At 46.6% G+C, this 24,443-nt stretch overlaps 1 protein-coding gene across 3 annotated transcripts in view; it reads left to right on the top strand.

The window, feature by feature from the left end:
* Positions 1-7,402: 7,402 nt before the first annotated feature.
* The window catches only part of INF2 (inverted formin 2), a 111,940-nt gene continuing 94,899 nt past the window's right edge, over positions 7,403-24,443 (top strand). For all 3 annotated transcript variants that reach the window (XM_040332326.1, XM_040332325.1, XM_040332330.1), the window contains exon 1: positions 7,403-7,611. In XM_040332326.1, the coding sequence (XP_040188260.1) occupies positions 7,582-7,611 (30 nt within the window). In that variant the 5' untranslated portion in view covers positions 7,403-7,581. The remainder of the gene's footprint in view (positions 7,612-24,443) is intronic.

The raw sequence follows: 24,443 nt of genomic DNA, 5'->3' as shown, positions 1-24,443 counted from the left end.
CTGCATGTGGGGGACATGGCTGCAATATGTGGGGGACATGGCTGCAATATGTGGGGGACATGGCTGCATATGTTTGGGGACATGGCTGCATATGTTGGGGGACATGGCTGCATATGTGGGGGGACATGGCTGCATTTGGGGACACATTTAAAAAAAAGTATCAGTATTCGGTATCGGCTTTTTGCAGTGTCCCACTAAGGAGATTTCTCATCACTTCCTGTCCTGAAGACACAACCAGAAGCGAGAGGAAATCTTGCCAAAATGAGGGGAATTCCTCTCTTGGACAGTTTCACCATAACAAGTGTCCCAGTTGGGTGATTTGCCCTCACTTTTTGTTCTGGTAACAACTTTAAAGTGAAACTTTACCTATGACAACCTGATAATGAAAAATAATGTTCTGTAGCAAAGGAACATACATTCCACATGAATAATTATGCCACCAAAAATAACGTGTGCTGTAAATTGCCCCCCGACACTGCTCCTGTTTCTTCTTGCCAGAGGCTGTCATTTTACTGAAGCCCAGAGCCTCTGAGCAGCAGCAAATCTTTAGGCTGTCATCAGATTGCCCTTTAGTGGCTCTAATTTTCGGCACAAAGCCAAAAATGGAGAGCAACTGAGCATGTGCAGAGCAGGGCGAGACAGTGTATTATTGGATCTTAAACAGTATAGGCACTTATTTTTTATGTTTTACATAGCTCTACCTGCAAAATGGGCCAGCCTGAAGTGATCTACAGGTAGCAGGATTTAATTTTATGTCTAAAGTTCCACTTTAAGATTTAGTTTGTTACATCACATTCTGTCTGAGTGACAATGGTCATCGGGATAAATAGAGCGGTTAATGCTCCCCAACAAGGACACAGATAGCAGGAAACGTTTTCCAGTGGTTCCTTCCCTTCCACATTGTATCCATAAAAAAAAAGTTTTGGCTATAAGTACATTTTTATAGTGGTCGCTAAGGGCTCAGTCACACCAAGCTCAATGTAAGGACATATAGAATGAAGTGTGTTTGTTAACTTGCAATAAAGTTAAAAAGAAAAATGTAAACACTGCAATGCATTATTACAATAGCGGCATGGGTGCACAACACACACCAGAGGGCACACAATAGTTGCAGCATAATGCACCCTCACTGGTGTGAACAGGCCTTAAATTGGGTCAAGAATAGGGATGAGCCGAACACCCCCCCCCCCCCGTTCGGTTCGCACCAGAACCTTCGAACGGACCGACCGTTCACGTGAATATTTAGAACCCCATTGACGTTTATGGGACTCAAACGTTCAAATTCAAAAGTGCTCATTTTAAAGCCTAATATGCAAGTTATTGTCGTAAAACGTCTTTGAGAACACGGATCTTGCCCCAGGGAACATGTACCAATGGAAAAAAAGTTTTAAAAACGGTCGTTTTTTCAGGAGCAGTGATTTTAATGATGCTTAAATAAAAAATAAATGAAAAATTCCTTTGGATTTCGTACCTGCTGGGTGTCTATAGTATGCCTGTGAAGTGGCACATGTTTAGAACTGTCCCTGCACAAAATGAGATTACTATAAGAAAAAAGTAATATAAAACTGCTTGCGGCTTTAATGTAATGTCTGGTCCCTGCAATATGGATGAAAATCATTGGGAGCTGCTGACTTTTAATATTTTTTTTTTCGGCACTGCTTTCACACTGGAGCGGGCAGGCGCTATTCGGCTGCTAGCGGGGCACTTATAACCCAGCTAGCGGTTGTTGAAGAGGTTAAATGCGCCCGTGCAGCACCACTGCAGAAGCACTTTGCAGGTGCTTCGGCAGCAGTGCCCATTCTCTTCAATGGGCAGGAGTGGTGGAGGAGCGCGGTATACACCACTACAAAGATGCTGCTTGCAGGACTTTAACGTCCTGCCAGCGCACCGACTCAGTGTGAAAGCCCTTGGGCGTTCACACTGAGACTGCAGGGGAGCTGTTTTGCAGGCACTTTACAGGTGCTATTTTTAGCCCAAAAGCACCTGAAAAAAGACCACAATGTGAAAGGGGTCCAACTGTTAGATTTTATGAGATGAAGGGGAATTTTTTTTTTTTTCAATCGGCCTAACATATCGCCCCAAAAAAATCAGCATCATATATCGGCCATCGGCCGCCAGCAATTTCTAAATATCGGCATCGACCAGAGAAAAAACAATATCGGTTGACCTGTAGTAAAAATGATTAAAAACCCGAACGTGTGGACATTCCTTTATTTCTAGGTGGGCCTCATGCCAGGAGAACGTGAGTAACCTAAAATGGTAGTTTTTCCATATAACAGATGTGCGTGCTTCCCATCTCATTCCCAAGCATGAAGAAGATGGGTAATGTCACTGGCAAGCTTGGTGGGAGCTGGTAGTAAATCGACAAACTGCTTACAAGTGATACCCACCATTATGGGTCCAGGCCAGCAGATAGAGCAGTGGGGCCCATAAAACAAGGCAGGTGGGAGCAAGGGGTGGGGACAATTTCAGGGGTCATTGGAAGCGATCGGGCGGTTGTATTGCTGCTGGATCACTTCCAATGGAAAGCCAGATATGAGCTTGTGACTTTTATGTATGTATGTGAAACCTCTTCCACTGAGCCTTCTGTAGTCCTCCAGCCATGGCACATTTTGTGATGATGAAAATAGGAACAAGCAGATCATTTCTGTACAGGTTCTACTGGCAGATCTGTAAATAGTTAGAATAGCATCAAGATTTGGACCTCTTCCAAATAGCAGGTAAAGCATGCTGCTTCAATTATCAGGGCGTTCTCACGCCCAACCTGATATTTTCATATCATCAAATATGTTATCTGTTTAGGAGTTGCAAACTGGGATAAAAAATAGCCCTGAAATAAGGTCCGGTTCCTCAACTTTGTAAATTCCACCAGCGTTTGGTAAAGTGCCAAGTCATAAAAATAGAAAAAATAAATAAAATAGATACCCACCTGTAAAAATACAGAGGGGTAGATTCAGATAGATTAGCGGATCTTTAGATCCGCGTAATCTATCTGATTTACAATCCGCCAGTTTTTGAGGCTAGTGCTGTATTCAGAAAGCACTTACCTCAAAACTTGCGGCGGCGTATCGTAAATCTCCCGGCGGAATTCAAATTCCGCGGCTAGGGGGGTGTCTACAATTTAAATCAGGCGCGTCCCCGCGCCTATCGAACAGCGCATGCGCCGTCCGCGATTTTTCCCAGCGGCCATTGCTCCAAATGACGTCGGTAGGACGTCATTGGTTTCGGCGTGAGCGTAACTTGCGGCCAGCGCTTTTCTGAATCGACTTACCCAAACAACGTAAAAATTCAAAACTCGGCGCGGGAACGACGGCCATACTTAACATAGGATACCCCTCACATAGCAGGGGTAACTATACGCCGGAAAAAGCCGAACGAAAGCAACGTAAAAAAAAATTGACGGGCGGGCGTTCGTTTCTGAATCGGCGGAAATCCTCATTTGCATATTCGCCACGTGAAAAAAAAACGAAACGCCACCTGGCGGCCGGTCTGGAATTGCAGCCTAAGGTCCGACGGTGTAAGTCACTTAGGGATATATGCGGAACCTGATTCTATGAATCAGGCGCATAGATCCGACGGACGGAACTCAGAGATACACTGTGTGGGCCAGATTCACAAAGGTTAGCGGATCTTTAGATCCGTGTAACCTATGTGTTTTAAGATCCGCCCTCGCAGGTTTGTGAGGAAAGTGTCAAATTCACAACACACTTACCTCCAAACTTGCGACGGCGGATCCTAACTCCCCCAGCGGAATTCAAATTCCGCGGCTAGGGGAGTGTCATATTTAAATCAGGCGCGCTCCCGCGCCGATTTAAATACGCATGCGTCGTCCGGGGAATTTCCCGGCGTGCATTGCTCCCACTGACGTCAATAGGACGTCAGTGGTTGCGACGTGAGCGGGACTTGCGACGCGCGTGTTCGTGAATCGGCGTACGCAAACGACGTAGGAAATTTCAAAATCGACGCGGGAACGACGGCCATACTTAACAATACTTACCCCTGCTTTTAGCAGGGGTAAGTATACGACGGGTACCGCGCTACGGAAACGACGTAAGAACACAGCGTCGGGTCCGCGTACGTTCGTGAATTTCGCGTATCTCGCTGATTTACATATTATTCAGTGTAAATCAGCGGGAACGCCCCCGGCGCCATTTTTAAATCAAAAAACAGATCTGACAGTGTAACACAGTGTGACACTGTCGGATCTCAGCCCTATCTATGCGTATCTGATTCTATGAATCAGGTGCATAGATAGGACCAGTAAAAATCCGAGATACGATGGTGTATCTGAGATACTCCATCGTATCTCTTCTGTGAATCTGGCCCTGTGTGTGTTTTTTTACAACTATTTACACTTCCTTTGTGAAATGGTAGGGGTACAATGTACCCCATTACCAATTCACATAGGGGGGGCAGGATCTGGGGGTCTTCCAGATTCAGATAAGCCCCCCGCCCGCAGACCCCCACAACCACCGGCCAGGGCTGTGGGGATGAGGCCCTTGTCCCCATCAACATGGGGACATCCTCCCCATGTTGAGGGCATGTGGCCTGGTATGGTTCAGGAGAGGGGGGGCCGCTCTCTGTCCCCCCCTCTTTTCTGTGGCCGGCCAGGTTAACATGCTCAGATAAGGGGTCTGGTGTGGATTTTTGGGGGAACTCCACGCCATTTTTTTTTATTTGGGGTGGAGTTCCCCTTAAAACCCACACCAGACCTGAAGGGTCTGTAATGGATATTTGGGGGGAACCCCACATCATTTTTTTTTTAAATTGACGGCGGGGTTCCCCTTCGTATTCATACCAGACCTGAATGGCCAGGTAATTGAATTTGGGGGGACCCCACGCTTTTTTTTTTTTATATAAATGAATTCTCTCTGAATTGCCAACAATTCATTATAGCCGCGAATCCGGTTTAAATGACTTTTTTTCTTTCAGAAATGACACTTTGTGCAGAGACAGTTCTCCATTACCAATTCATATAGGGGGGGGGGGCAGGATCTTCCAGATTCTGATAAGCCCCCTGCCCACAGACCCACACAACCACCGGCCAGGGTTGTGGGGATGAGGCCCTTGTCCCCATCAACATGGGGACATCCTCCCCATGTTGAGGGCATATGGCCTGGTACGGTTCAGGAAGGGGGGGCGCTCTCTGTCCCCCCCTCTTTTCTGCGGCTGGCCAGGTTACGTGCTCAGATAAGGGGTCTGGTGTGGATTTTTGGGGGAACTCCACACCATTTTTTTTTTAAATTTGGGGTGGAGTTCCCCTTAAAATCCACACCAGACCTATTTTTTAAATTGACGGCGGGGTTCCCCTTAACCTCTTGATGACCGAGGACGTCCCTGGGACATCCTCGGCTTTGTGCGGTGATATCTGAATGATGCCTGCAGCTACAGAAAAATGCGCAATTTTTTTTAGAACCTGCTCTATTTTTTCTCGTAATTTTTCACGTCGTGAAAAACAGTCGTGTGTACGCTTTAACGAGGGGGAAAAAACGTGCATGCTCAGAGGCAAGTTATGATATGGGGAAATTAGAAAAGTGTCCCAAAGGGTGGTGCCATTCGAATGGAACTTCCCCTTTATAGTGCTGTCGTACGTGTTGTTGTACGTCACCGCATTTTTCTTCACGAACGTGTGTATGCAAGGCAGGCTTGAGAGGAATCACGACAAATCACGTTGAGAAAAACATAGTTTTTTTGCATGACATGAAAAACGGTCGTGTGTACGCGGCATAACAGACCACTTTCACCTACAGGTAAGCCTACACGGTTTAGGAGATATTTACAATTTCCTTGTACCGTATGGCGATGTCTTCCACGCATGAGCCGGTGTATTCGGAGCATGCACACTCTGGAAAGGGCCACGCTGTGCCGTTTCAAGCTGAAGTCATGCCGTGACTGGCAGCTCCCGTGCACATGCGCAGGAGTGACGTCTCGCGACTCTGGCCAGTTACAGAGACGGAGTTTGCGGCCCCGGAAGGAAGAGAGGTGAAGAATGGACGCTTCCAGCCAGCAAGGAAAATCTAGGACATCGCAGGCTTGGGTTTCAGGTAAGTGACACATAATGGGCTACAATGCCATGCACAGTAGCCCATTATGCTTTACCTTTGTGGGGAAAAAAAGAGGAAGTAAAACCCATCAGGGTTTACTCTTCCATTTTAACTGTGTGGGGGATGCATTTGCTGTGGGAAGGCAGAGACATGTGTTCAAAATCACCCAGCCAATCAGGGGAGAGAGGCGGCGGAGCCGCTTCTTGGCTCCATGTCTGAATGGAAACAGGAGCTGTGATTCGGCTCGGGTGCCCCTATAGGAAGCTGCTGATTGTGGGGGGCACTCGATAGGAGGGAGGGGCCAGGAGCACCTAAGCGGGACCCGAGAAGAGGAGGATCCTGGCTGCTCTGTGCAAAACCAACTGCACAGAGGAGGTACGGTATTTATCGGGGTATTGCATGCTATAATGAATTGTCGGCAATTCAGAGAGAATTCATTTATAAAAAAAAAAAAAGCGTGGGGTCCCCCCAAATTCAATTACCAGGCCCTTCAGGTCTGGTATGAATATTAAGGGGAATAGCGTATAGCGCGCACCCCTAAAGTGGACCCGCATTCCTGTAAAAAAAAAAAAGATTTTAGTGCTTACAGTCTTGGTGTCTTGCGCGGCATTCATCGGCGGCCGTCTTCGGTGGTGTCCTCCTCGTCGGGTCCGGCGTCCTTCTGCGGTGTCCTCCCCGCTTCCCACGCAGAGTTTGAACTGAGCGCAGTACACTCGTGTATAGTCGGGCAGGCTAGGCTCCTCTCGCGGTCACGTCCTGTGCGTGCAGGACGTGACTGCGAGAGAAGCCGAGCCTGCCCGACTATACACGAGTGTACTGCGCTCTGTATATGTCGGCGCAGTAATTCAAACTCGGCGTGGGAAGTGGGTATCGGCGTATATCGCGCACCCACGATTTTGCCCTGAATTTCAGGGCAAAAACTTGCACGGTATACGCCGATAAATACGGCAATTGTAAAAAAAAATTATGAGCCTTTACAATCACTTTAATGTGGCTTTAACCCACCAGTAAGTTATTTTACCGTGTAGGAAGAAGCGGGAGAACTATAGGAGGAAACCCACGCAAGCACAAGGAGAACATGCAAACTCTATGCAGATAGCGTCTGTTATTTTTACCAATAGAAAGGAATGCAGGGAAGTCATTGAATATGATGAGGATACACAACACACCAGACAGCAAACTTCTCCTGGAATATAAAATGTTTTATAGGGTAAAGGAGTGGAGAAGTTGGCTCTGGGATACGAAGTAGCTGAGGAATTTTGGAAGTCTTGTCCCTCCATCCTAATCCTGTCAGGAAAAGGGGGAGCTGGGAGGGATGAGGCGGAACAATCCAGACTGCTGACATAAGCACTGAGTGATTCACTCCTCACACCCACAGTGCAAGCCGTTCCTCAGGCTCTGTGTATTGCAGGCTGGATCTCTGTCACTTGTTGAACACAAAGCATCTAGAAGAACACAGAGCAGTGCTGGCCCATTCTAGAACCCTTCTGAGGACCATGGCGGGCAGTCCTGTACCCAGCTGAGAAGTCCTGCCAACATGGAGGAGGAGGACGGGGGGAACGTGGGGGTAAGTCATTCTCAATGAGCAATTCAGAAGTAGAATTTTATCCTCTCTGCCTTGCCAAGTGCCTCCCATTCACTTCAGTCTACGGCAGAATCAGCTTTGCATGTTCAGTTTAAATCCGGGACGGTACGCTGGGAAATGTTTGGGATTTTAATGACTTTTTTAATTGTTTTTATACATTGGACGGAAGCGGGTCCATGGGCCATGGTTGGCGACTCTCGGATTTTAAGAGATTTTTGAAGAAATTATTCTACGCAGAAACCTCCAGGATTTCAATTTTTTTTTTATTATTATTTTTATTTTTGAATATGTGGAACTTTACTCACAAAATAAAAATGTGTGAACAGGTCCGCTTTGAGAGTAGAAGAGACATACTAGATCTCTTTTTCATGAAATCAGGGGGTCTCCTAACTTTCAGTACAAGGTCCACATCCTAGATTTCATTAACATTTATAAAATAAAATAAAAAAATGGTTTTATAACTTAACAAATGATTGGATACGTTTAATTGGAGTTCTTTTTTCTTTTTTTTTTGCAACATGATCCGATTAAGAACAAATTTAATTAAGGCAAACGCGATTCAGCATTAGCCCATCCGAGTTCTCCCTTACATCCAGGGCCGGCCTTTGGGGTGTGCGAGCTGTGCGGCCGCACAGGGCGCCATGGGCAACAGGGGCGCCATGCGGCCATCACAGCTTGCAGAATGTGAGTCGCAGTCAGTTACTCACATGATCATCACAGGAGTCTGACTCCTATGAGTCACAGCAGCAGGCGCTGCTAGGTGTCCCTGCGCGCTGCCAGGTCCCCCTGCCCTGGGACTGGGTGAAGTGCAATGCATCGGTTGCGGCACCTGAAAAAAATGGCTGCTGCCGGCCCCGACAGGCACACTGCGCATGCGCCGCCGCTGCACGGGAAAGCCAGAAAACGCTTGGCTATTCTCGGGCAGACGGCGCATGCGCAGTGGCGTCTAAGCGCCGGGCGGTGCCATTTTAAATGCAAAGCTGCACCGTCCACCGAAAGGTAAGTCAGTTTAGGTGACCAGGGGGTCAAGATGGGGGGCGCCACAGGATTAGCTCGCACAGGGCGCCTGAACACCTAAGGCCGGCCCTGCTTACATCACAGTCCCCGTCAAAGTCCCCTTAACATCTGAACCCCCCTTACATCATACCCCCCCCCTCCCACATCAGTACCTTTTACATTAAATCAAAGTACCCTCTAACATCAGGGTCCCCCCCATAGGCGTGCTCACAGGGTGTGCCAGGTGTGCCCAGGCACACCCTTATCACCCTGTGCAGCACCGATTCCCCTTACTGCCCTTGCCCCCCTTCCCCCCCAGAGCGCTTCACTCCTTTCCTCTCCCGCCAGCTGTTGCTGCGGGGATGTTTGAGGATGAGTGGGGGGAAGGGGAAGGGGCAGGTAAATTATGTAATTTACAGGCCTCTTTACTTTCTGAATGAACACATGGGTTTATTTACTAAAGGCAAATCCACTTTGCACTACAAGTGCACTCAGAAGTGCAGTCGCTGTAGATTTGAGAGGGACATGCATATGATTGGATGATAAAATCTGGCACATGATTGGATGATAAAATCAGCAGCGCTTCCCCTCAGATCTACACTCCCCTCAATATTCTCATGGTGCCCCCAACCTCACATAATACCACAGTGCCCAGGGCAGCCTCCCCACCTGTCCACCCCTTGTCCCGGCCCTGATTCAGCCAACCCATTAATGGTTTGAATCTCGGCCAGTGCCTGCTGAACCAGCAGAGTTCCAAACAGTGTATGGTCAGCCTTACATCAGAGTTCCCCTTTACATCAGAGTCTACATCATATTCCCTTTTACATCTGAAACACCCTTATATTTTAGTCCCCCCTTACATCAGAGTCCTCATCTGAGTCCCTTACATTTGAATACCCCTTACATCAAAGCACCATTTTTCATTAGGGTCCTCCCTTATATCAGATTCCACATACGCGTCTTCCCTTATATCAGGGTCCCCATCAGAGTTCCCCCCACATTAGAATCCCCCTTACATCATAGCCCCCCCCCCCCCCCCCTCTCTTACATCAGGGTCCACATCTGAGTCCTCCATACATAAGAAACCCCCTTACTTTAGAGTACCCTTTAGGCCTCGTACAGACGACCGGATCTATCCGCTGGGATTGATCCGCGGATCAGTTCCAGCGGACAAATCCGGTCGTCTGTACGGCCTAGTGGATATTTATCCGCGGAGATTCGTCCAGCCGATCCATTTCAAGCGGATAGAAATTTCTTAGCATGCTAAGAAATCTATCCGCTTGAATCGTGTCCAGCGGATTGATCCGGTCGTCTGTACAGACTCACCGGATCAATCCGTCCGCTCCCATCCCTCACATGCGTCGTAATGATTCGACGCATGCGTGGAAGTACTTACCTTCCAGCGACGGCGCGACACGTCACTGCGGATGTATTCCGTGCGGATTTCGATCTAATAGTGTGTACAGCCATCAGATCCAAATCCGCCAGAGGATTTATCCGGCGGACCGTTTCCAGCGGATATCCTCTCGTCTGTACGAGGCCTTACATTGGAAATCTTTCAGAGTCCCCTTTATATCAGAAACCTCATTACATCAGAGTCCAATCTCACATCAGTGTTCTCATCTGAGTCCTCTTTACATTAAAAACCCTCTTACATTATAGTCCCTCATACACAGGGTCCATATTTAAGTCTCCTTTATATTAGAAACCCCCTTACATCATAGCCCCCCCCCCCCTTAGGTCAGAGTCCAATCAAACTCTCCTTTACATAATCCCCCTTACATCAAAGTCCCCCCCAACTATTTCAGCTGCAATCCACACAATATAAAATACAAAAGAAGGAGTGGGAACCATTTATCATAAAGCCCATCTAGTGATCTCAGACAGGGTCCTTGAAGAATCCAAGATCATATTTTCTGGAGAACCCTTTACATTTCCCCGGGCTACGTGAAAGTGTACATAAATACAGAAGCAGACTGGTGTATTGTGAAACACCTTTGGTCTTTGAGGAATGAGTGTTTCCTAACGTATGCATATTTGCAGTTGGATTAGTGGAAGTGAAGCGTGTCTCACCAGTGATATGAGCAATGGCAAAGCAGCTAAATGTTAGGAAGTTCTTATTATCTGAGAGCTTGCGCAAACATTCTGAAGATTCCTGACTCACTTGATTGTCAGCAATGACTGAGCACGCAGTAAATACGAAGTGAAAATGTTTTTTGGAATAATAGCACATTTTTGTTCCCTTTAGGGGCACGTTCACATCTTCAATGAGCCTCATTTTTCTACACACCACCATAAGTTAGATGGACACATAGGGGTTGATTTTCTAAAGGCAAATCCACTTTGCACTACAAGTGCACGTGTAAGGGCAGTCGCTTTAGATCTGAGGCGAAGATCTGAAATAAGGGGAAGCTCTGCTGATTTTTATCATCCAATCATGTGCAAGCAAAAATACTATTTTTTATTTTCCCTGCATGTCCCCCTCAGATCTACAGCAACTACACTTTCAAATGCCCTTGTAGTGCAAAGTGGATTTGCCCATGATGAAAACAATGGTCTTCTACGTGTCTGGCTCCCATCATAGATTTGGGGTGGTGTGAAGAAAAATGCAGCTCAACAGACATGGCCTGGATGAGTCCTGAAGCCATAAAGGTCCTACTGATTTGCCCCAGGTTCTCTTCTTGGGGTGCAGGGGGGGCTTTGGGATTCTCAAAATTTAGTGTACAAAGTAAATAGAGGACAATCTCCATTCTGTCCACTCTGTTTAGGGAAATCTCCCTCTTGGCAGAGACTAGAAGCACAAGCAATCCTGGGACTCTCAGCAGGACAAGTCCCACTACAGCAACAGCAAGGCAGTTGCTCAAAAATATAAAACAGCAGGCAGTCGCTGGGATCCTACATCCAGGCCTCTACTCACGGTGTCCCCGGATACTTGGATCCCTCTTGTCCAATATCAGCCAAATACTTCTCCTGTGAATCTCCAAGCCAGTGAACCCCCTTGACTTGTCCCCAACTGTTTTAAGAAAATAGACCCCCCAAATCCCACTGAGCTGGGACCTTGTTGATTCCAGACAATAGGCCCCCCAGCTCTCACTGAGATGGGACCTCAATGAACCCCTGACAATAGACCCCCCAAATCCCACTGAGCTGGGACCTTGGCGATTCCAGATGATAGGCCCTCCCTCCAGCTCTCCATGAGATGGGACCTCAATGAACTTCTGACAATATTCTCTCCAGCTCCAACTGAGATGAGACCTCAATGACATCTTAACAATAGGACCCCCAGCTCCCACTAAGCTGGGACCTTGTTGATTTCAGATGATATCCCCCCCCCCCCCAGCTCTCACTGAGCTGGAACCTCAATGAACTCCTGACAATAAGCCTTCCATCTCCCACTGAGCAGGGACCTTGATGAACTCCTGCAAGCTGCAGCTGTTCTACCCAGAAGAGCAGAAGCCCTTCAGACAGGGGATTTCTCCTCCTGGACAAGAATCCTGCTGCTCCTGACCTCAAACTATTTATGCCCTTCTCAGCCACCTACTGGGCATCTCCCTCAGATCATCAGCTGAGGCTGCATAAATATTCAGTCGGAGGGTCTGCCTGTTCCAGCCCTCTACATTCTAGAATACATTAGAAGGCAGGGAGAAGTAGTTGGGCCTACAGCCAGCAAAATACAGCCAAAAATAATCATACACTGCTCCAATGTTTACTGAAGAGCCAAAAAAGGACTACATTTACCTGAGCCTCTCTAGCAACCTATTCTAGGAGAGTGCTACACATGTATTGTATTTGTCCCGACAAAATTAATCAAAACCCCTGTTCAGTCTAACCTTACTTAAATTTGACTAAAACATAAAACAGAGGTTTTTTCTCCTGGAAATTATTAGCTACTCGTGAGATTCCTTTATCTGCTTCGGATACAGATGAAACAAATTACGAGGAGTATGTGAGAATCTAACTGGTCTTCGGTTCTTTGAGGTTTTACAGAAATAAGCAGGCTGAGAAACTGGACATTGAAATTAGGAAAACATTTCACAAAGTTACATTTGGGTGTTAGACAACTTTTCTTCTTCTACCGAGATGAGTCATTTTTCCACTTGGCAGAATAAAGTACATGGATAGAAAAGCAAATCCCGAGTTTGTTTAAAGGAAGCTCATTCAGGACTCGGACTCGGTTCCAGAGCTATAAATGTCTTGTTTATCAAACAAATATCAAGCTATTCCTACAAGTTACATATAAAGGGCTAGATTCGGATAGCCCGGCGTATTTTTCTGCTGGCGTAACATATCTCAGATACGTTACACCGCCGTAACTTAGGGCGCAAGTTCCGTATTCATAAAGAACTTGCACCCTAAGTTACGGCGGCGTAGCGTATGAGGTCCGGCGTATGCCCGCCTAATTCAAATGTGGATGATGTGGGCGTGTTTTATATAAATTTAGTGTGACCCCACGTATTTGACGCTTTTTACGAACGGTGCATGCGCCGTTCGTGAAAGAATCCCAGTGCGCATGCTCGAAATTACGCCGCAAATCGTCAATGCTTTAGACGTGAACGTAACTTACGTACAGCCCTATTCGCGAACGACTTATGCCGCGTACAGACGAGCATACATGTACGATGAAACCGGTCCGCCGAACCGTTTTCACCGTACATGTATGCCCGGGGATTTCTGTATGGTGGCTGTACTCACCATCATACAGAAATCCGTGCGTAAACAATACGCGTGGCGTGTCGGCGCCGTCGCCGCGACGATGATGCGGCGACGTGGGCGGCCCTGCCAGTTAAATGCTTCCACGCATGCGTCGAAGTCATTCGACGCATGCGAGGGATGGCGAGCGCTCGGACATGTACGGTAGGTCTGTACAGACGACCGAACATGTCCGAGCGGGCAGGATTCCAGCGGACTGTTTTAAAACAAGTCCAGAAATATTTGCCCGCTGGGAAAAGGCCCGGCGGGCAAATGTTTGCTGGAATCCTGCCCGCTCGGGCCTACACACGACCGAACATGTCTGCTGAAACTGGTCTGCGGACCAGTTTCAGCAGACATGTTCGGTCATCTGTACGGGGCCTCACGCAAACGATGTAAAATTTTCAAAATTCGACGCGGGAACGGCGTCCATACTTAACATTGCGTACGCCTCATAGAAGCAGGAGTAACGTTACCATGGAAAAAGCCTTACACAAACCGCGTAAAAAAAATTCGCCGGGCGCACGTACGTTTCTGAATCGGCGTATCCAGCTCATTTGCATATTCTACGCTGAAATCGACGGAAGCGCCACCTAGCGGCCAGCGTAAACATGCACCCTTAAATACGACGGCGTAGGAGACTTACGCCGCTCATATCTTAGCCTAATTTAAGCGTATCTGGTTTCCAGAATACACTTAAATTTACGACGGCGTAGATTCAGAGTTACGACGGCGCATCTACTGATACGCCGGCGTAACTCTCTATGAATCTAGCCCAAAATCTTAAACGCAAACATGCGAATAAAAATGAATGTAGACTAAATGTACCCATGTACCGAAGATGGTAGTCACACAATCCAGGGAACAGGAGCAACAGTCTAGAAAAACTAATCTAAAAGGCCCATACACACAATCTGACTAATTGACAACAAATATCCGATGGACCTGTTTTAGCGGACAATCCGTCTTTGTGTACGCTCCATCGGACAAATGTTTTTCGCTTTTTCATCGAACAAATGTTCGCTGTGAAAACAGACAAACTTTCCGGCAACAAATGTCCTACGTCGGCTAATCCAATCGTGTGTACACAAGTTCATCGGACTAAAATCCAAAGTACAAACACGCATGCTCAAAACCAATACTAAAGATCAGACAACAATAGCAGAAGTTGCCCAAAGGGTGGCGGTAAAGGGCTTAAAGCGGATGTCCGCTCAAAAAAAAATATTAAAAGCCAGCAGCTACAAATACTGCAGCTGCTGACTTTTAATAGTAGGACACTTACCTGTCCTGGAGTCCAGCGGCGTCCGCAGCAGAGGACGAGCGATCGCTCGTCACCCTGCTGCTCCCCCCTCCATCCACGGTGAGGGAACCAGGAAGTGAAGCGCTCCGGCTGTGTGCTGGGAGCCGAGTGTTCCTAGCACACAACGGGGGACGGACGGGATGTCAGAAAAAACCCGTCTTTTGCCCGTGACGTGTGGCCGGAAGTGGGTGCAAATACCTGTCTTTAGACAGGTATCTGCACCCCCCTCCCCCCTGAAAGGTGTCAAATGTGACACCGGAGGGGGGGAGGGTGCCGATCAGCGCGACTTCACTTTAGGGTGGAGATCCGCTTGAAAAAACACGTGATTTGGTGAAAGTTGGCTGAAAAAGTCCTGCCGTGTGTATGCAGAACAAGTTCACGGCCAATCCCCTTCAAACAAAAATCCACAGAAAAGTCGGATGGAAGTCCGTTCGGGTGTATGAGGCTTTAGATGATCGATCCTCCAGATAGGTCAGCCTGGGGATATGTCAAGATAGCTCGTACACATAGGATTGTTCCACATGAGTGTCAGGCCCCGTACACACCTCCGAGAAACTCGACGAGCAAAACACATAGTTTTGCTCGTCGAGTTCCTTGTGAAGCCGCCGAGGATCTCGGCGAGCCAAGTTTCCTCATTGACTAACGAGGAAATAGAGAACATGTTCTCTATTTGACCCGACGAGATCCTCGTCGGTTACCTCAGCCAAAAGGGTTCACATGACCGGGTTTATCGGCAGAATACGGCTCCGATCGAGTTTCTGGCTGAATTCTGCCGAGAAACTCGGTCGTGTGTACGGGGCCTCACTGTTCCCATAGACATAAGATGACAGTAACAATATCCTGGGAACAATAGCATTAGTTTGGGAAAACTCATCATGGATGGTCAATATCTCCCAGATAGGTCAATCCAGGGCTTTGTCAACTTAGCTAATGGACATACGATTGTTCCCCGGGAATATGGACTAAGGGTACCCATTGACATAAGATGGCAGCCGCAAAATCTAGGAAACCATAGCATCAGTCTGGAAAAACCCATCATGGATGGTCCTGTTCACATGTCAAGGTAGCTCATAGACATACAATACAATGGTTTCCCACTGAGATTGTTAGCAGCTAGTTTGGATGCCACTAATATGTATATGAGAACCTTATATTTGCCAATTATTAAAGAAACAGTCCACCCAAAAGTGATGTATTATAGGAAATAGGACCAAGTTGGCTGAGTCAGACCCCAACATTTTAGACATTGTGACATTTTTACAAAATTTTAATTTTCCTGACACAGTTCCTGTTCCTGTCCTCCTGGAAGTTTTTGGTGTTCTTGCTCACCTTCAGTGTTCCAAGTTCCTCTTTTGGCATTCTCCAAAATATAAAGTAAGCAATTTAAAACAGAGTGGCCACAACATCCAAGACCTGAAGCCCAGATATCACTTGCCCGTATGCGTTACTTGTCAAACAGGTGCCAACTGTAATGCAATGTAAGACATCGTTGATGTCTTTAAATATAGTGCCCCCTGAGATCAATTTAAAGAGGTAATAAAGTCAAATAACACAGGAAATTGTAGGATATCACAGAAGCCATCAACTGTGTAGATCAACCCATCCACCAATTAAATTAGAGATCCTTGAGAACCACTGTCACGTTTTTACCTCTGTCTGTAACCCATTAGGGAGATCCCGCCCCACTTCCTGTCCCTGTGACACCTGTACATGAAATGAGAGTGCAGTTGTCACCTGAACAGGAAAACACAGACAGGAGTATAAATGACATTCTGCCCTCTTTACTAAAATTGTATTTTGTTTTGATTTGTGTTTCTGTTAGGCCTCGTACACACGACCGAACATGTCTGCTGAAACTGGTCCGCGGACCAGTTTCCGCGGACATGTCCGACCGTGTGTACGGTCTAGCGGACCGGATTCCTGGCCTAGCGGACAGGTTTCCAGCGGACAAAAGTATCTTAGCATGCTAAGAAACTTGTCCGCTGGAACCCTTATCCGATGGTTAGTATGACTCATCGGACATGTCCGCTGGTTATGACGTATAACCAGCGGCCCGAAATCCCGCGCATGCGTCAAATTGGATCGACGCATGCGTGGAAGCATTGACCTTCCGTGTCAGAGAACGTCGGTGTCATCTACCTCACCACGTTCTCTGTCCGTGGGGATTTTGGTCTGATGGTGTGTACACGCATCAGACCAAAACCTCCCAGCAGACATGTCCGATGAACCGTGGACCGTTTTCATCGGACATGTTCGGCTGTGTGTACAAGGCCTCAAGAGACTTCCCCATCATTCCCAGTCTGGATGGGAAGTGAAATAAAATTTCCCCAACAGGGACAGACCACAATAAAAGCTTGAGAGCATTTTTGTAGCATAGCCCCCCAGCTGTCACTTATTTGAATTGACTGTCCCTCTTCCGGAAACTAAATCTTGGTTATTCTTTCCTTAAAGTGATTGGAAAGGATATTTTTTTTTTATCCACTCTCCACTACTTCTTCTAAGGAGTTCCCCCTGAGCCAGCCGTGTGCTAAGGGGGGAACCCGTGCAGGCATGGATCTAAGACAGGCTCAGGGGCGAACTGACAACTTATGGGGCAACCGGGCAATAGAAGATTATGGGGCCCCTGGGCTTACAGGTGGCCACCACGCCAGGTGGCAGTGCAGAGATGGGGCAGCTAAAATCTCAGGATTTTCACATCAAAAGCATGTCGGTATCGGACATATCAGGGACAGATGTAAAAAAAAAAAAACACAGATTTTTACATAATGTCCCTGGTTTTCACTGAGCCTGGCAACCCTGATGGGGCCCCCTAGTGGCATGGGACCCTCGGGCAGTGCCCGAGTTCCCGAATGGACAATCCGCCCCTGGACAGGCTGTGTGTGTTCATAGATACGGCTCAGCCATCCTCTGCCCCAACGTGGTCATCGACAACCTCCCCTTTCCTACCAAAAATGTTATACTACAATGTCTTAAGCAATTGCAAAGCTGTCACATATAATCACCATAATGCATGTGTAATATGGTTGTTTCCTATAATCGGGAACTCCATCTAATGGCCATAATTCAGTATTTTCCTAATTGAGAGATTTCAGGAAAGTATCACATTATGGCCACTGGATGGAGCATATGATGATAGGAAATAAACACTACTCATATTAAAGTGATTATTTGCAATAGCAAATTCTTTTAAATAGACCCCAAAGCCTTTCATATAAACTCAAAACTAGATAGGGCAATATGAAGGAAAAGTACAGTAGTGGTGAAAATCCCAATTATATTTTGTGTATTCTGGTTTGTGGACGGCACAACCGTAGTCATGGCAAGGGTGTGTCTGTAGCCTACATACTTTATACTAAGAGGTGTCTCTCTTACTCATGTCAGAAAGTTGTAAAGTATGCATTTTATGCTCCTGATCGGATACTGGCGATATCTGCTGGTACCCGCCACACATGAGATAGAACACAGCCTGATCACACAACTGTCTTGTCTATGCCTAGTTTTAAATGCAGTATTAGCTGCATTACTGCACTTCATATGGCCTTGAGAATCTTCCCTTGCATCTGTTAAGGAAATAGTTCTTTATGTCATTAAATAATAGTTTTAACAATAGGACTATAAAACCTGTTTAGTTTTAATGGGCAACTCCACTGTACTTTACAATAAATTAGTCAGGATAAACAAACACGTGAAGAAAAGTCTCATGGGGAATAATCTACAGGCGACATTAACTTCCTATTCAGATGCTATTGTCATTGGGATTTCCTTTCTGAGTCACTAGCAGGCCGTGTACAGTACTTATGTTAGGAAATACTCATAGCGAATAGGGAAGTAAATAGCGTCTTCCAAAGATAATGGAACGGTAAGAAATTAAAAAAATTTGCAATGTGATGTGAATAGAGGGCCAGATTCACATATAATTGCGGCGGCGTAACGTATCATATATACGTTACACCGCCGCAAGTTTTCATCGCAAGTGCCTGATTCACCAAGCACTTGCGTGAAAACTTACAGCGGCGGCGTCCGGCGCAAGCCCGCCTAATTTAAATGGGGCGTGTACCATTTAAATTCGGCGCGCTCCCGCGCCGGACGTACTGCGCATGCTCCGTTTTGAAATTCCCGCCGTGCTTTGCGCGAAGTGACGTAATTTTTTTGAAGGGCGACGTGTGTAACGTACGTTCGTATTCCCGGACGTCTTACGCAAATTCGACCCGGGAAAGACGGCCATACTTTAACATGGCTCGACTAAAGTTAAGCCATGTTAAAGCAGCCTTAACTTTGCGTCTGGAAAAAATTACTAGCGACGAAGTAACGAACGTGAAAACCGTCGTGGATCGCCGTAAATCCTCATTTGCATACCCGACGCTGGAATACAACGCAAACTCCACCCAGCGGCGGCCGCCGAAGTATTGCATCCTAAGATCCGACGGTGTAAGACAATTACACCTGTCGGATCTAAGGGCTATCTATGCGTAACTGATTCTATGAATCAGTCGCATAGATACTCTGAGAGATACGACAGTGTATCAGAGATACGCCGTCGTATCTCTTCTGTGAATCTGGCCCAGAGTTTTTATTTCATTTATAGGCAAGGGAAGGGTCAGAATCTAGATCATGGAGTATGTTGCAACAGGTTGGAAAAATTCTGCATGTGATGACTTGGTAATCAAGCGGTCACTCTGGGAGAACAATTTTGCGACTCCTGTTTAAGCCAAGTACAAGCACATTTTTTCCGTAGTCCAGTGGTCTCCAACCTTTTGCTTGGTAGCAAGTAAAGAAGGTACTTGTTGCCAGAGCTCACTTGGATACTAAAGGGTGGGCCATTTATATGGATACACCAAAAACAAAAGTTGGATTCAAAATGGCCGACTTCAAAATGGCCGCCATGGTCACCCCCCCCATCTTGAAAAGTTCCCCCCCTTACATATACTAATGTGCCACAAACAGGAAGTTAATATCACCAACCATTCCCATTTTATTAGGGTGTATCCATATAAATGGCCCACCCTGTAAAACCAGAAGCACAGTGGACATTGCGAAGAATAGAAGATGAGCATCGTTATGGTCTACTTGACAGTGTAAGACCTTTAGCACCCACCTGACCCACATCTGGTATAAAGTCCCAAGTGGGCCCTTGTGCAGCTTCACAATCTGCAAAATTAGTCTGTTTCTTCGTAGCATTTTGACAACATCAAACAGGCCCGTATTTTGCCTCTCATTGGCCCCTCCAAGTGCTCTCCACCTTGACTCTCACTATACTGTACGCCCCACTTCCGTGCATACCCAGCACTCTCATCATTGCCTCCCCAATCAGCTAGAGGCTGGGATATAACAGCAGTCATGTGATCGTTGAGGATATTATTGTAGCTCTTTTACTCCAGTGGAACCCTGATAAAATTAACTGGGATCATGCTAAGAATGCCCCTAGTACATTGGTGGTCAGAATACCATCTTTCAGACAGCCAAGATGAGAGCCTGCTCTTCTACGTGCCATTGGACCTGGAATTATGCAGGCACCATCAAATGGGAAGTCAGTCAACCACAGCTCACGGATCTCCTAGGAACTCTAGTTGAGAATAGCTGTTGTGGAGCCACAATGCAGACTTATTGGTGTTGACTTACTAAAGGCAAATAGGCTGTTCCAGCACTCTGCCCCCTCCACATAAAAAAAGTTCCCATCTTCTCCCGAGACTTCATAAAAACAGTCCCCAGCTGGTAGCTTGCTGTAACGGCACTGTTATTGGCGGTGACTGGGCAAGGACTGGCGCCAGTTATGGGGCATGCTTGGCCAGGGGGGGGGGGGCAGGGACTGGCACCCCCATAAAGCATCCGGTGACTGGCCAGACCGGCTGCACTTAAATCAACCGGTGGAGCATTCCAACTCGGTGGCATCCTTACATCCTATCTATCAAAACTTTCTCCCGGCTCCTAGCCCGGTCTCTGTGTCGATGATGGGAGAGAGGAGGGCAGGAGGAAACCCCAGCCCAGGACAGGTGCGATTCTTACACCTCTTGGGCACTTCATGGGTGACACCACTTCAGTTTCTGTTCTTATTTGCTGCACTGATTGGCACGGATAAGGCTGCACTGATGGGATTGTACTGATGGGGCTGCACTGATGGGCACTGGTAGGTTGCACTGATAAACTGCCCTGATGGGCACTTTTAATGTACATACATAATTGGATGATGGAAGTCAGCAGAGCTTCATTCCCTTGCAAAGTGTAACTTTTCTTGCCAAGTGAACAAGTCTCTTGCATTCAATAAATCATCCCCAATGTGTCAATGATTGCAGGCCAAGGTTACCATTTGGGGATGTCAGGTGTCTTAAAGGGCACCTGTCACTGATGAATAACAAAGGCTGTCATAACTGAAAATGCTAGTTTCCTGGCTTTCATGCTGAAACTTTGGCAGACAGTTTTGTCCAGGTAGCAGATCCAAAACAGCTATAGCAATAGGGAATTCTGATACCCCTTAAAGTGTGTGTATTTATTCTTTGTCCCAACATACTAAAGGCATTTTTAACAGGAGACCAGCAACGGAAGCCCCCATACTTTCTTGCATGACAAGTTAATTTCAATGATAAGCAATGCTGTCCCAGAACAGAACAAGCAAAGATTCCAGGCATGCACGGAGGAGAGGTTTCTATACACGCAGAAAAACCTAGATACAGTAGTAACTTAAGAATGAGAGGGAAGGGGCAGTAGTATTATGGGCGTGGAGAGATGGCATCAAATATACAATACAGGGCCGGCCTTAGGTGTTCAGGCGCCCTGTGCAAGCTAATCCTGTGCCCCCCCCCCCCCCATCTTCACCCCTCGCCCCCTGGTCACCTAAACATACACAAAGAGGAAAAAAATATTTGTAACAAATAATTTGTTTTAATAACAGTTAATTTAAGTGCATGTGCAAACAATTACAATAATAAATAACTGGATAGACTGGTAACAATGATGTATATTAAATACATTAACCACTTTACTACTGGCCGCCGTCAATTGTCCTCGTTTTGCAGAGCCACTAGGGGGCGCGCCGCGTCACTGGGAACCCAATGCGCGTGCCCGGCGGCCGGGTGTGACAGGTGAGATGAGTGCGGGCACTGGCGTAGAGCGGAGGATGGAGGGCACAGGATGGCAGCCTCAGGGACGGCCTTTAGGGTGTGCGAGCTGTGATGGCCGCACGGCGCCACTGTTGCCCATGGCGCCCTGTGCGGCCGCACAGCTCGCACACCCCAAAGGCCGGCCCTGATACAATAATAGATTTTTTTTTTTTTTAAACATTCAAAGTTTATTGTAATAAACAGAGGCAGGACAGGTTACATCATATAGCAATGTAGCTGCTCGCAGAGCAGTAATATGATAAGAGCATGACATAGTAAGTTATAAGATATGCCAAAGGCAAACAAATAGAACAAAACCAGTACGGCCCATGTAAAGTGGTGTAAAAAGACAAAAGGAAAAAAGGATTTCCAACATAACCTTGCTTGTCAAATAATTAGTATTGCCCGAGGCAAAGGTAACTGTTGTTGGATAATGCTGGATAATAGGCCTCAGCCAATTTCTTTCTCTCTCAAAAGAAAAAACCAAAGCAACCACAAAAACAGAAGACCCCGGAATAATAGCTTTTTATTGATACAAAAATGTTAAAACCAAGGAGGAAATGTTAGGTACTTGACATAATAAAAAATGTTCCCGGTTTTCAATGCAATACCAAACTCCACCGCAGATTTACCAATATGGAGATGTGTGTGCATAGGCTTTCCCGTCATGGTGTGCCGATTCAGCTGTGTTATCTGCCTTTACCATGTGCTTGTCGTTCTGTGTAAGATCCAGCATAAAAGGAAAGAGATTACACTGTACAAACCCAGTTTATTGTAAGAAAATAAGTTCCCAGGTTATCTGGGTGTCCATGCGTTCCTACTCAGAAAGAGAAACCGCTCTAATAAAAACATGCAGAGAAACAGCTACATGACCCAGAACCACATTAACCACTTAACCCCCGGACCATATTGCTGGTCAAGGACCAGAGCACTTTTTGCGATTCAGCACTGCTTCGCTTTAACCAACAATTGCGCGGTCGTGCGACGTGGCTCCCAAACAAAATTTGCGTCCTTTTTTCCCTCACAAATAGAGCTTTATTTTGGTGGTATTTGATCACCTCTGCGGTTTTTATTTTTTGCGCTATAAACAAAAATAGAGCGACACTTTTAAAAAAAAAATTATATATTTTACTTTTTGCTGTAATAAATATCCCCCAAAAATATATAAAAAAAAAAATTTCCTCAGTTTAGGCCGATACGTACTCTTCTACATATTTTTCGTAAAAAAAAAAAAAAATATCGCAATAAGCGCGTATTGATTGGTTTGCACAAAAGTTATAGCGTTTACAAAATAGGGGGTATTTTTATGCCATTTTTATAATTTTTTTTTTTTACTAGTAATGGCGGCAATCAGCGTTTTTTTTTCGGTACTGCGACATTATGGCGGACACTTTGGACACTTTTGACACATTTTTGGGACCATTGGCATTTTAATAGCGATCAGTGCTATAAAAATGCATTGGATTGCTATAAAATGCCACTGGCAGGGAAGGGGTTAACACTAGGGGGTGGGGAAGGGGTTAAGTATGTTCCCTGGGTGTGTTCTAACTGTGGGGGGATGGACTGACATGGGGAAATTACTGATCTTCTGTTCATACCTTGTATGAACAGAAGATCAGCATTTCCCCCCCCCCCTGACAGGACTGGGAGCTGTGTGTTTACACACACAGCTCCCGGTCCTCGCTCTGTAACGAGCGATCGCATGTGCCCGCCGGCGATCGCGCCCGCCAGGCACGGGAGTCGGGGGAGAGCGGGGGGCACGAGTGGCCTGCGCAAGAGCCAATGTATAGCTACGTGCTCTCGCGCAGGGGAGCCGACCTGCCACCGTAAAACGACGGCGGCTGGTCGGCAACCAGTTAAAGCCCCACTGAAGACACAAATATATATTCAGCCATATAGACATTGTACTAATATAGGGACTGTACCGCAAACTGAAGCGTTTCTAACCCAAATTTAGTATGCAGGTAGGCTGTAGCCAGCCTGAGCTCCAACTTCAACAAAATAGTGGCCGTGCCTACAGACTGTGGCTCCCTGTTGCATAAATGTGAATGAAATGGGAAAAAGATGGCTTCAGCTCCTGTTCTGCACCTGTAATTCCTCAGATGCGTTTTGCTCTTTTTGGGGTTTAATCAGAGACCTTTACCATTTAGTCCCTAAAAGGGCGAAATGCGTCAAAAGGAGTTCTCTAGAGGTGGAGAACAGGAGCCAAAGCCATCTTTTACCGGTCTCATTCACATTTATGCAACAGGGAGTCTGTGTACAGATGGCCACCATTGTGTTGAAGTCTTCTGGAGCCTGACAAGCCGATCCTTTCTGTCCTGCACCAGTCTATGCCCATAAGGATCCAGCCAATACATGTGTGGGGGGCATTGAGTGGTACTACTTTCATTGTTTCACCCTGAGGTCTGGTTATGTTTCTGATTTTTTTGGGTTTGCCCTAGCCCTAGGGCACGGTTTACTTCTGCCTACCCACAGGGAGCGATCTCCAGTGGATAGAGCAAGAAGATACAAAGTTATTGGTTATGGAAGATTTCCTCTTGTTCAATCACTAATCGGTTTATTGCCAGTGATGTGGGGTTGGTAAGGAAACAAAAGTTTGAGGAATCCTTCTAGAAGGGTCTTTTCCTCCTAGGCTTTGCCTAGAGAGCATGTCAGTGTGAAGGATCCCATCATTGCCCTTGGGCTTGATGCTTTGCCTCCCTAGGCCTGATGCCTTAGCAGGGAATAGCTTTAGA

Source organism: Rana temporaria, chromosome 13, assembly GCF_905171775.1.
Source record: "Rana temporaria chromosome 13, aRanTem1.1, whole genome shotgun sequence".
NCBI lineage: Eukaryota > Metazoa > Chordata > Amphibia > Anura > Ranidae > Rana > Rana temporaria.
The sequence above is the reverse complement of the archived record's forward strand: the minus strand, read 5'-3'. Positions and strand labels throughout refer to the sequence as shown.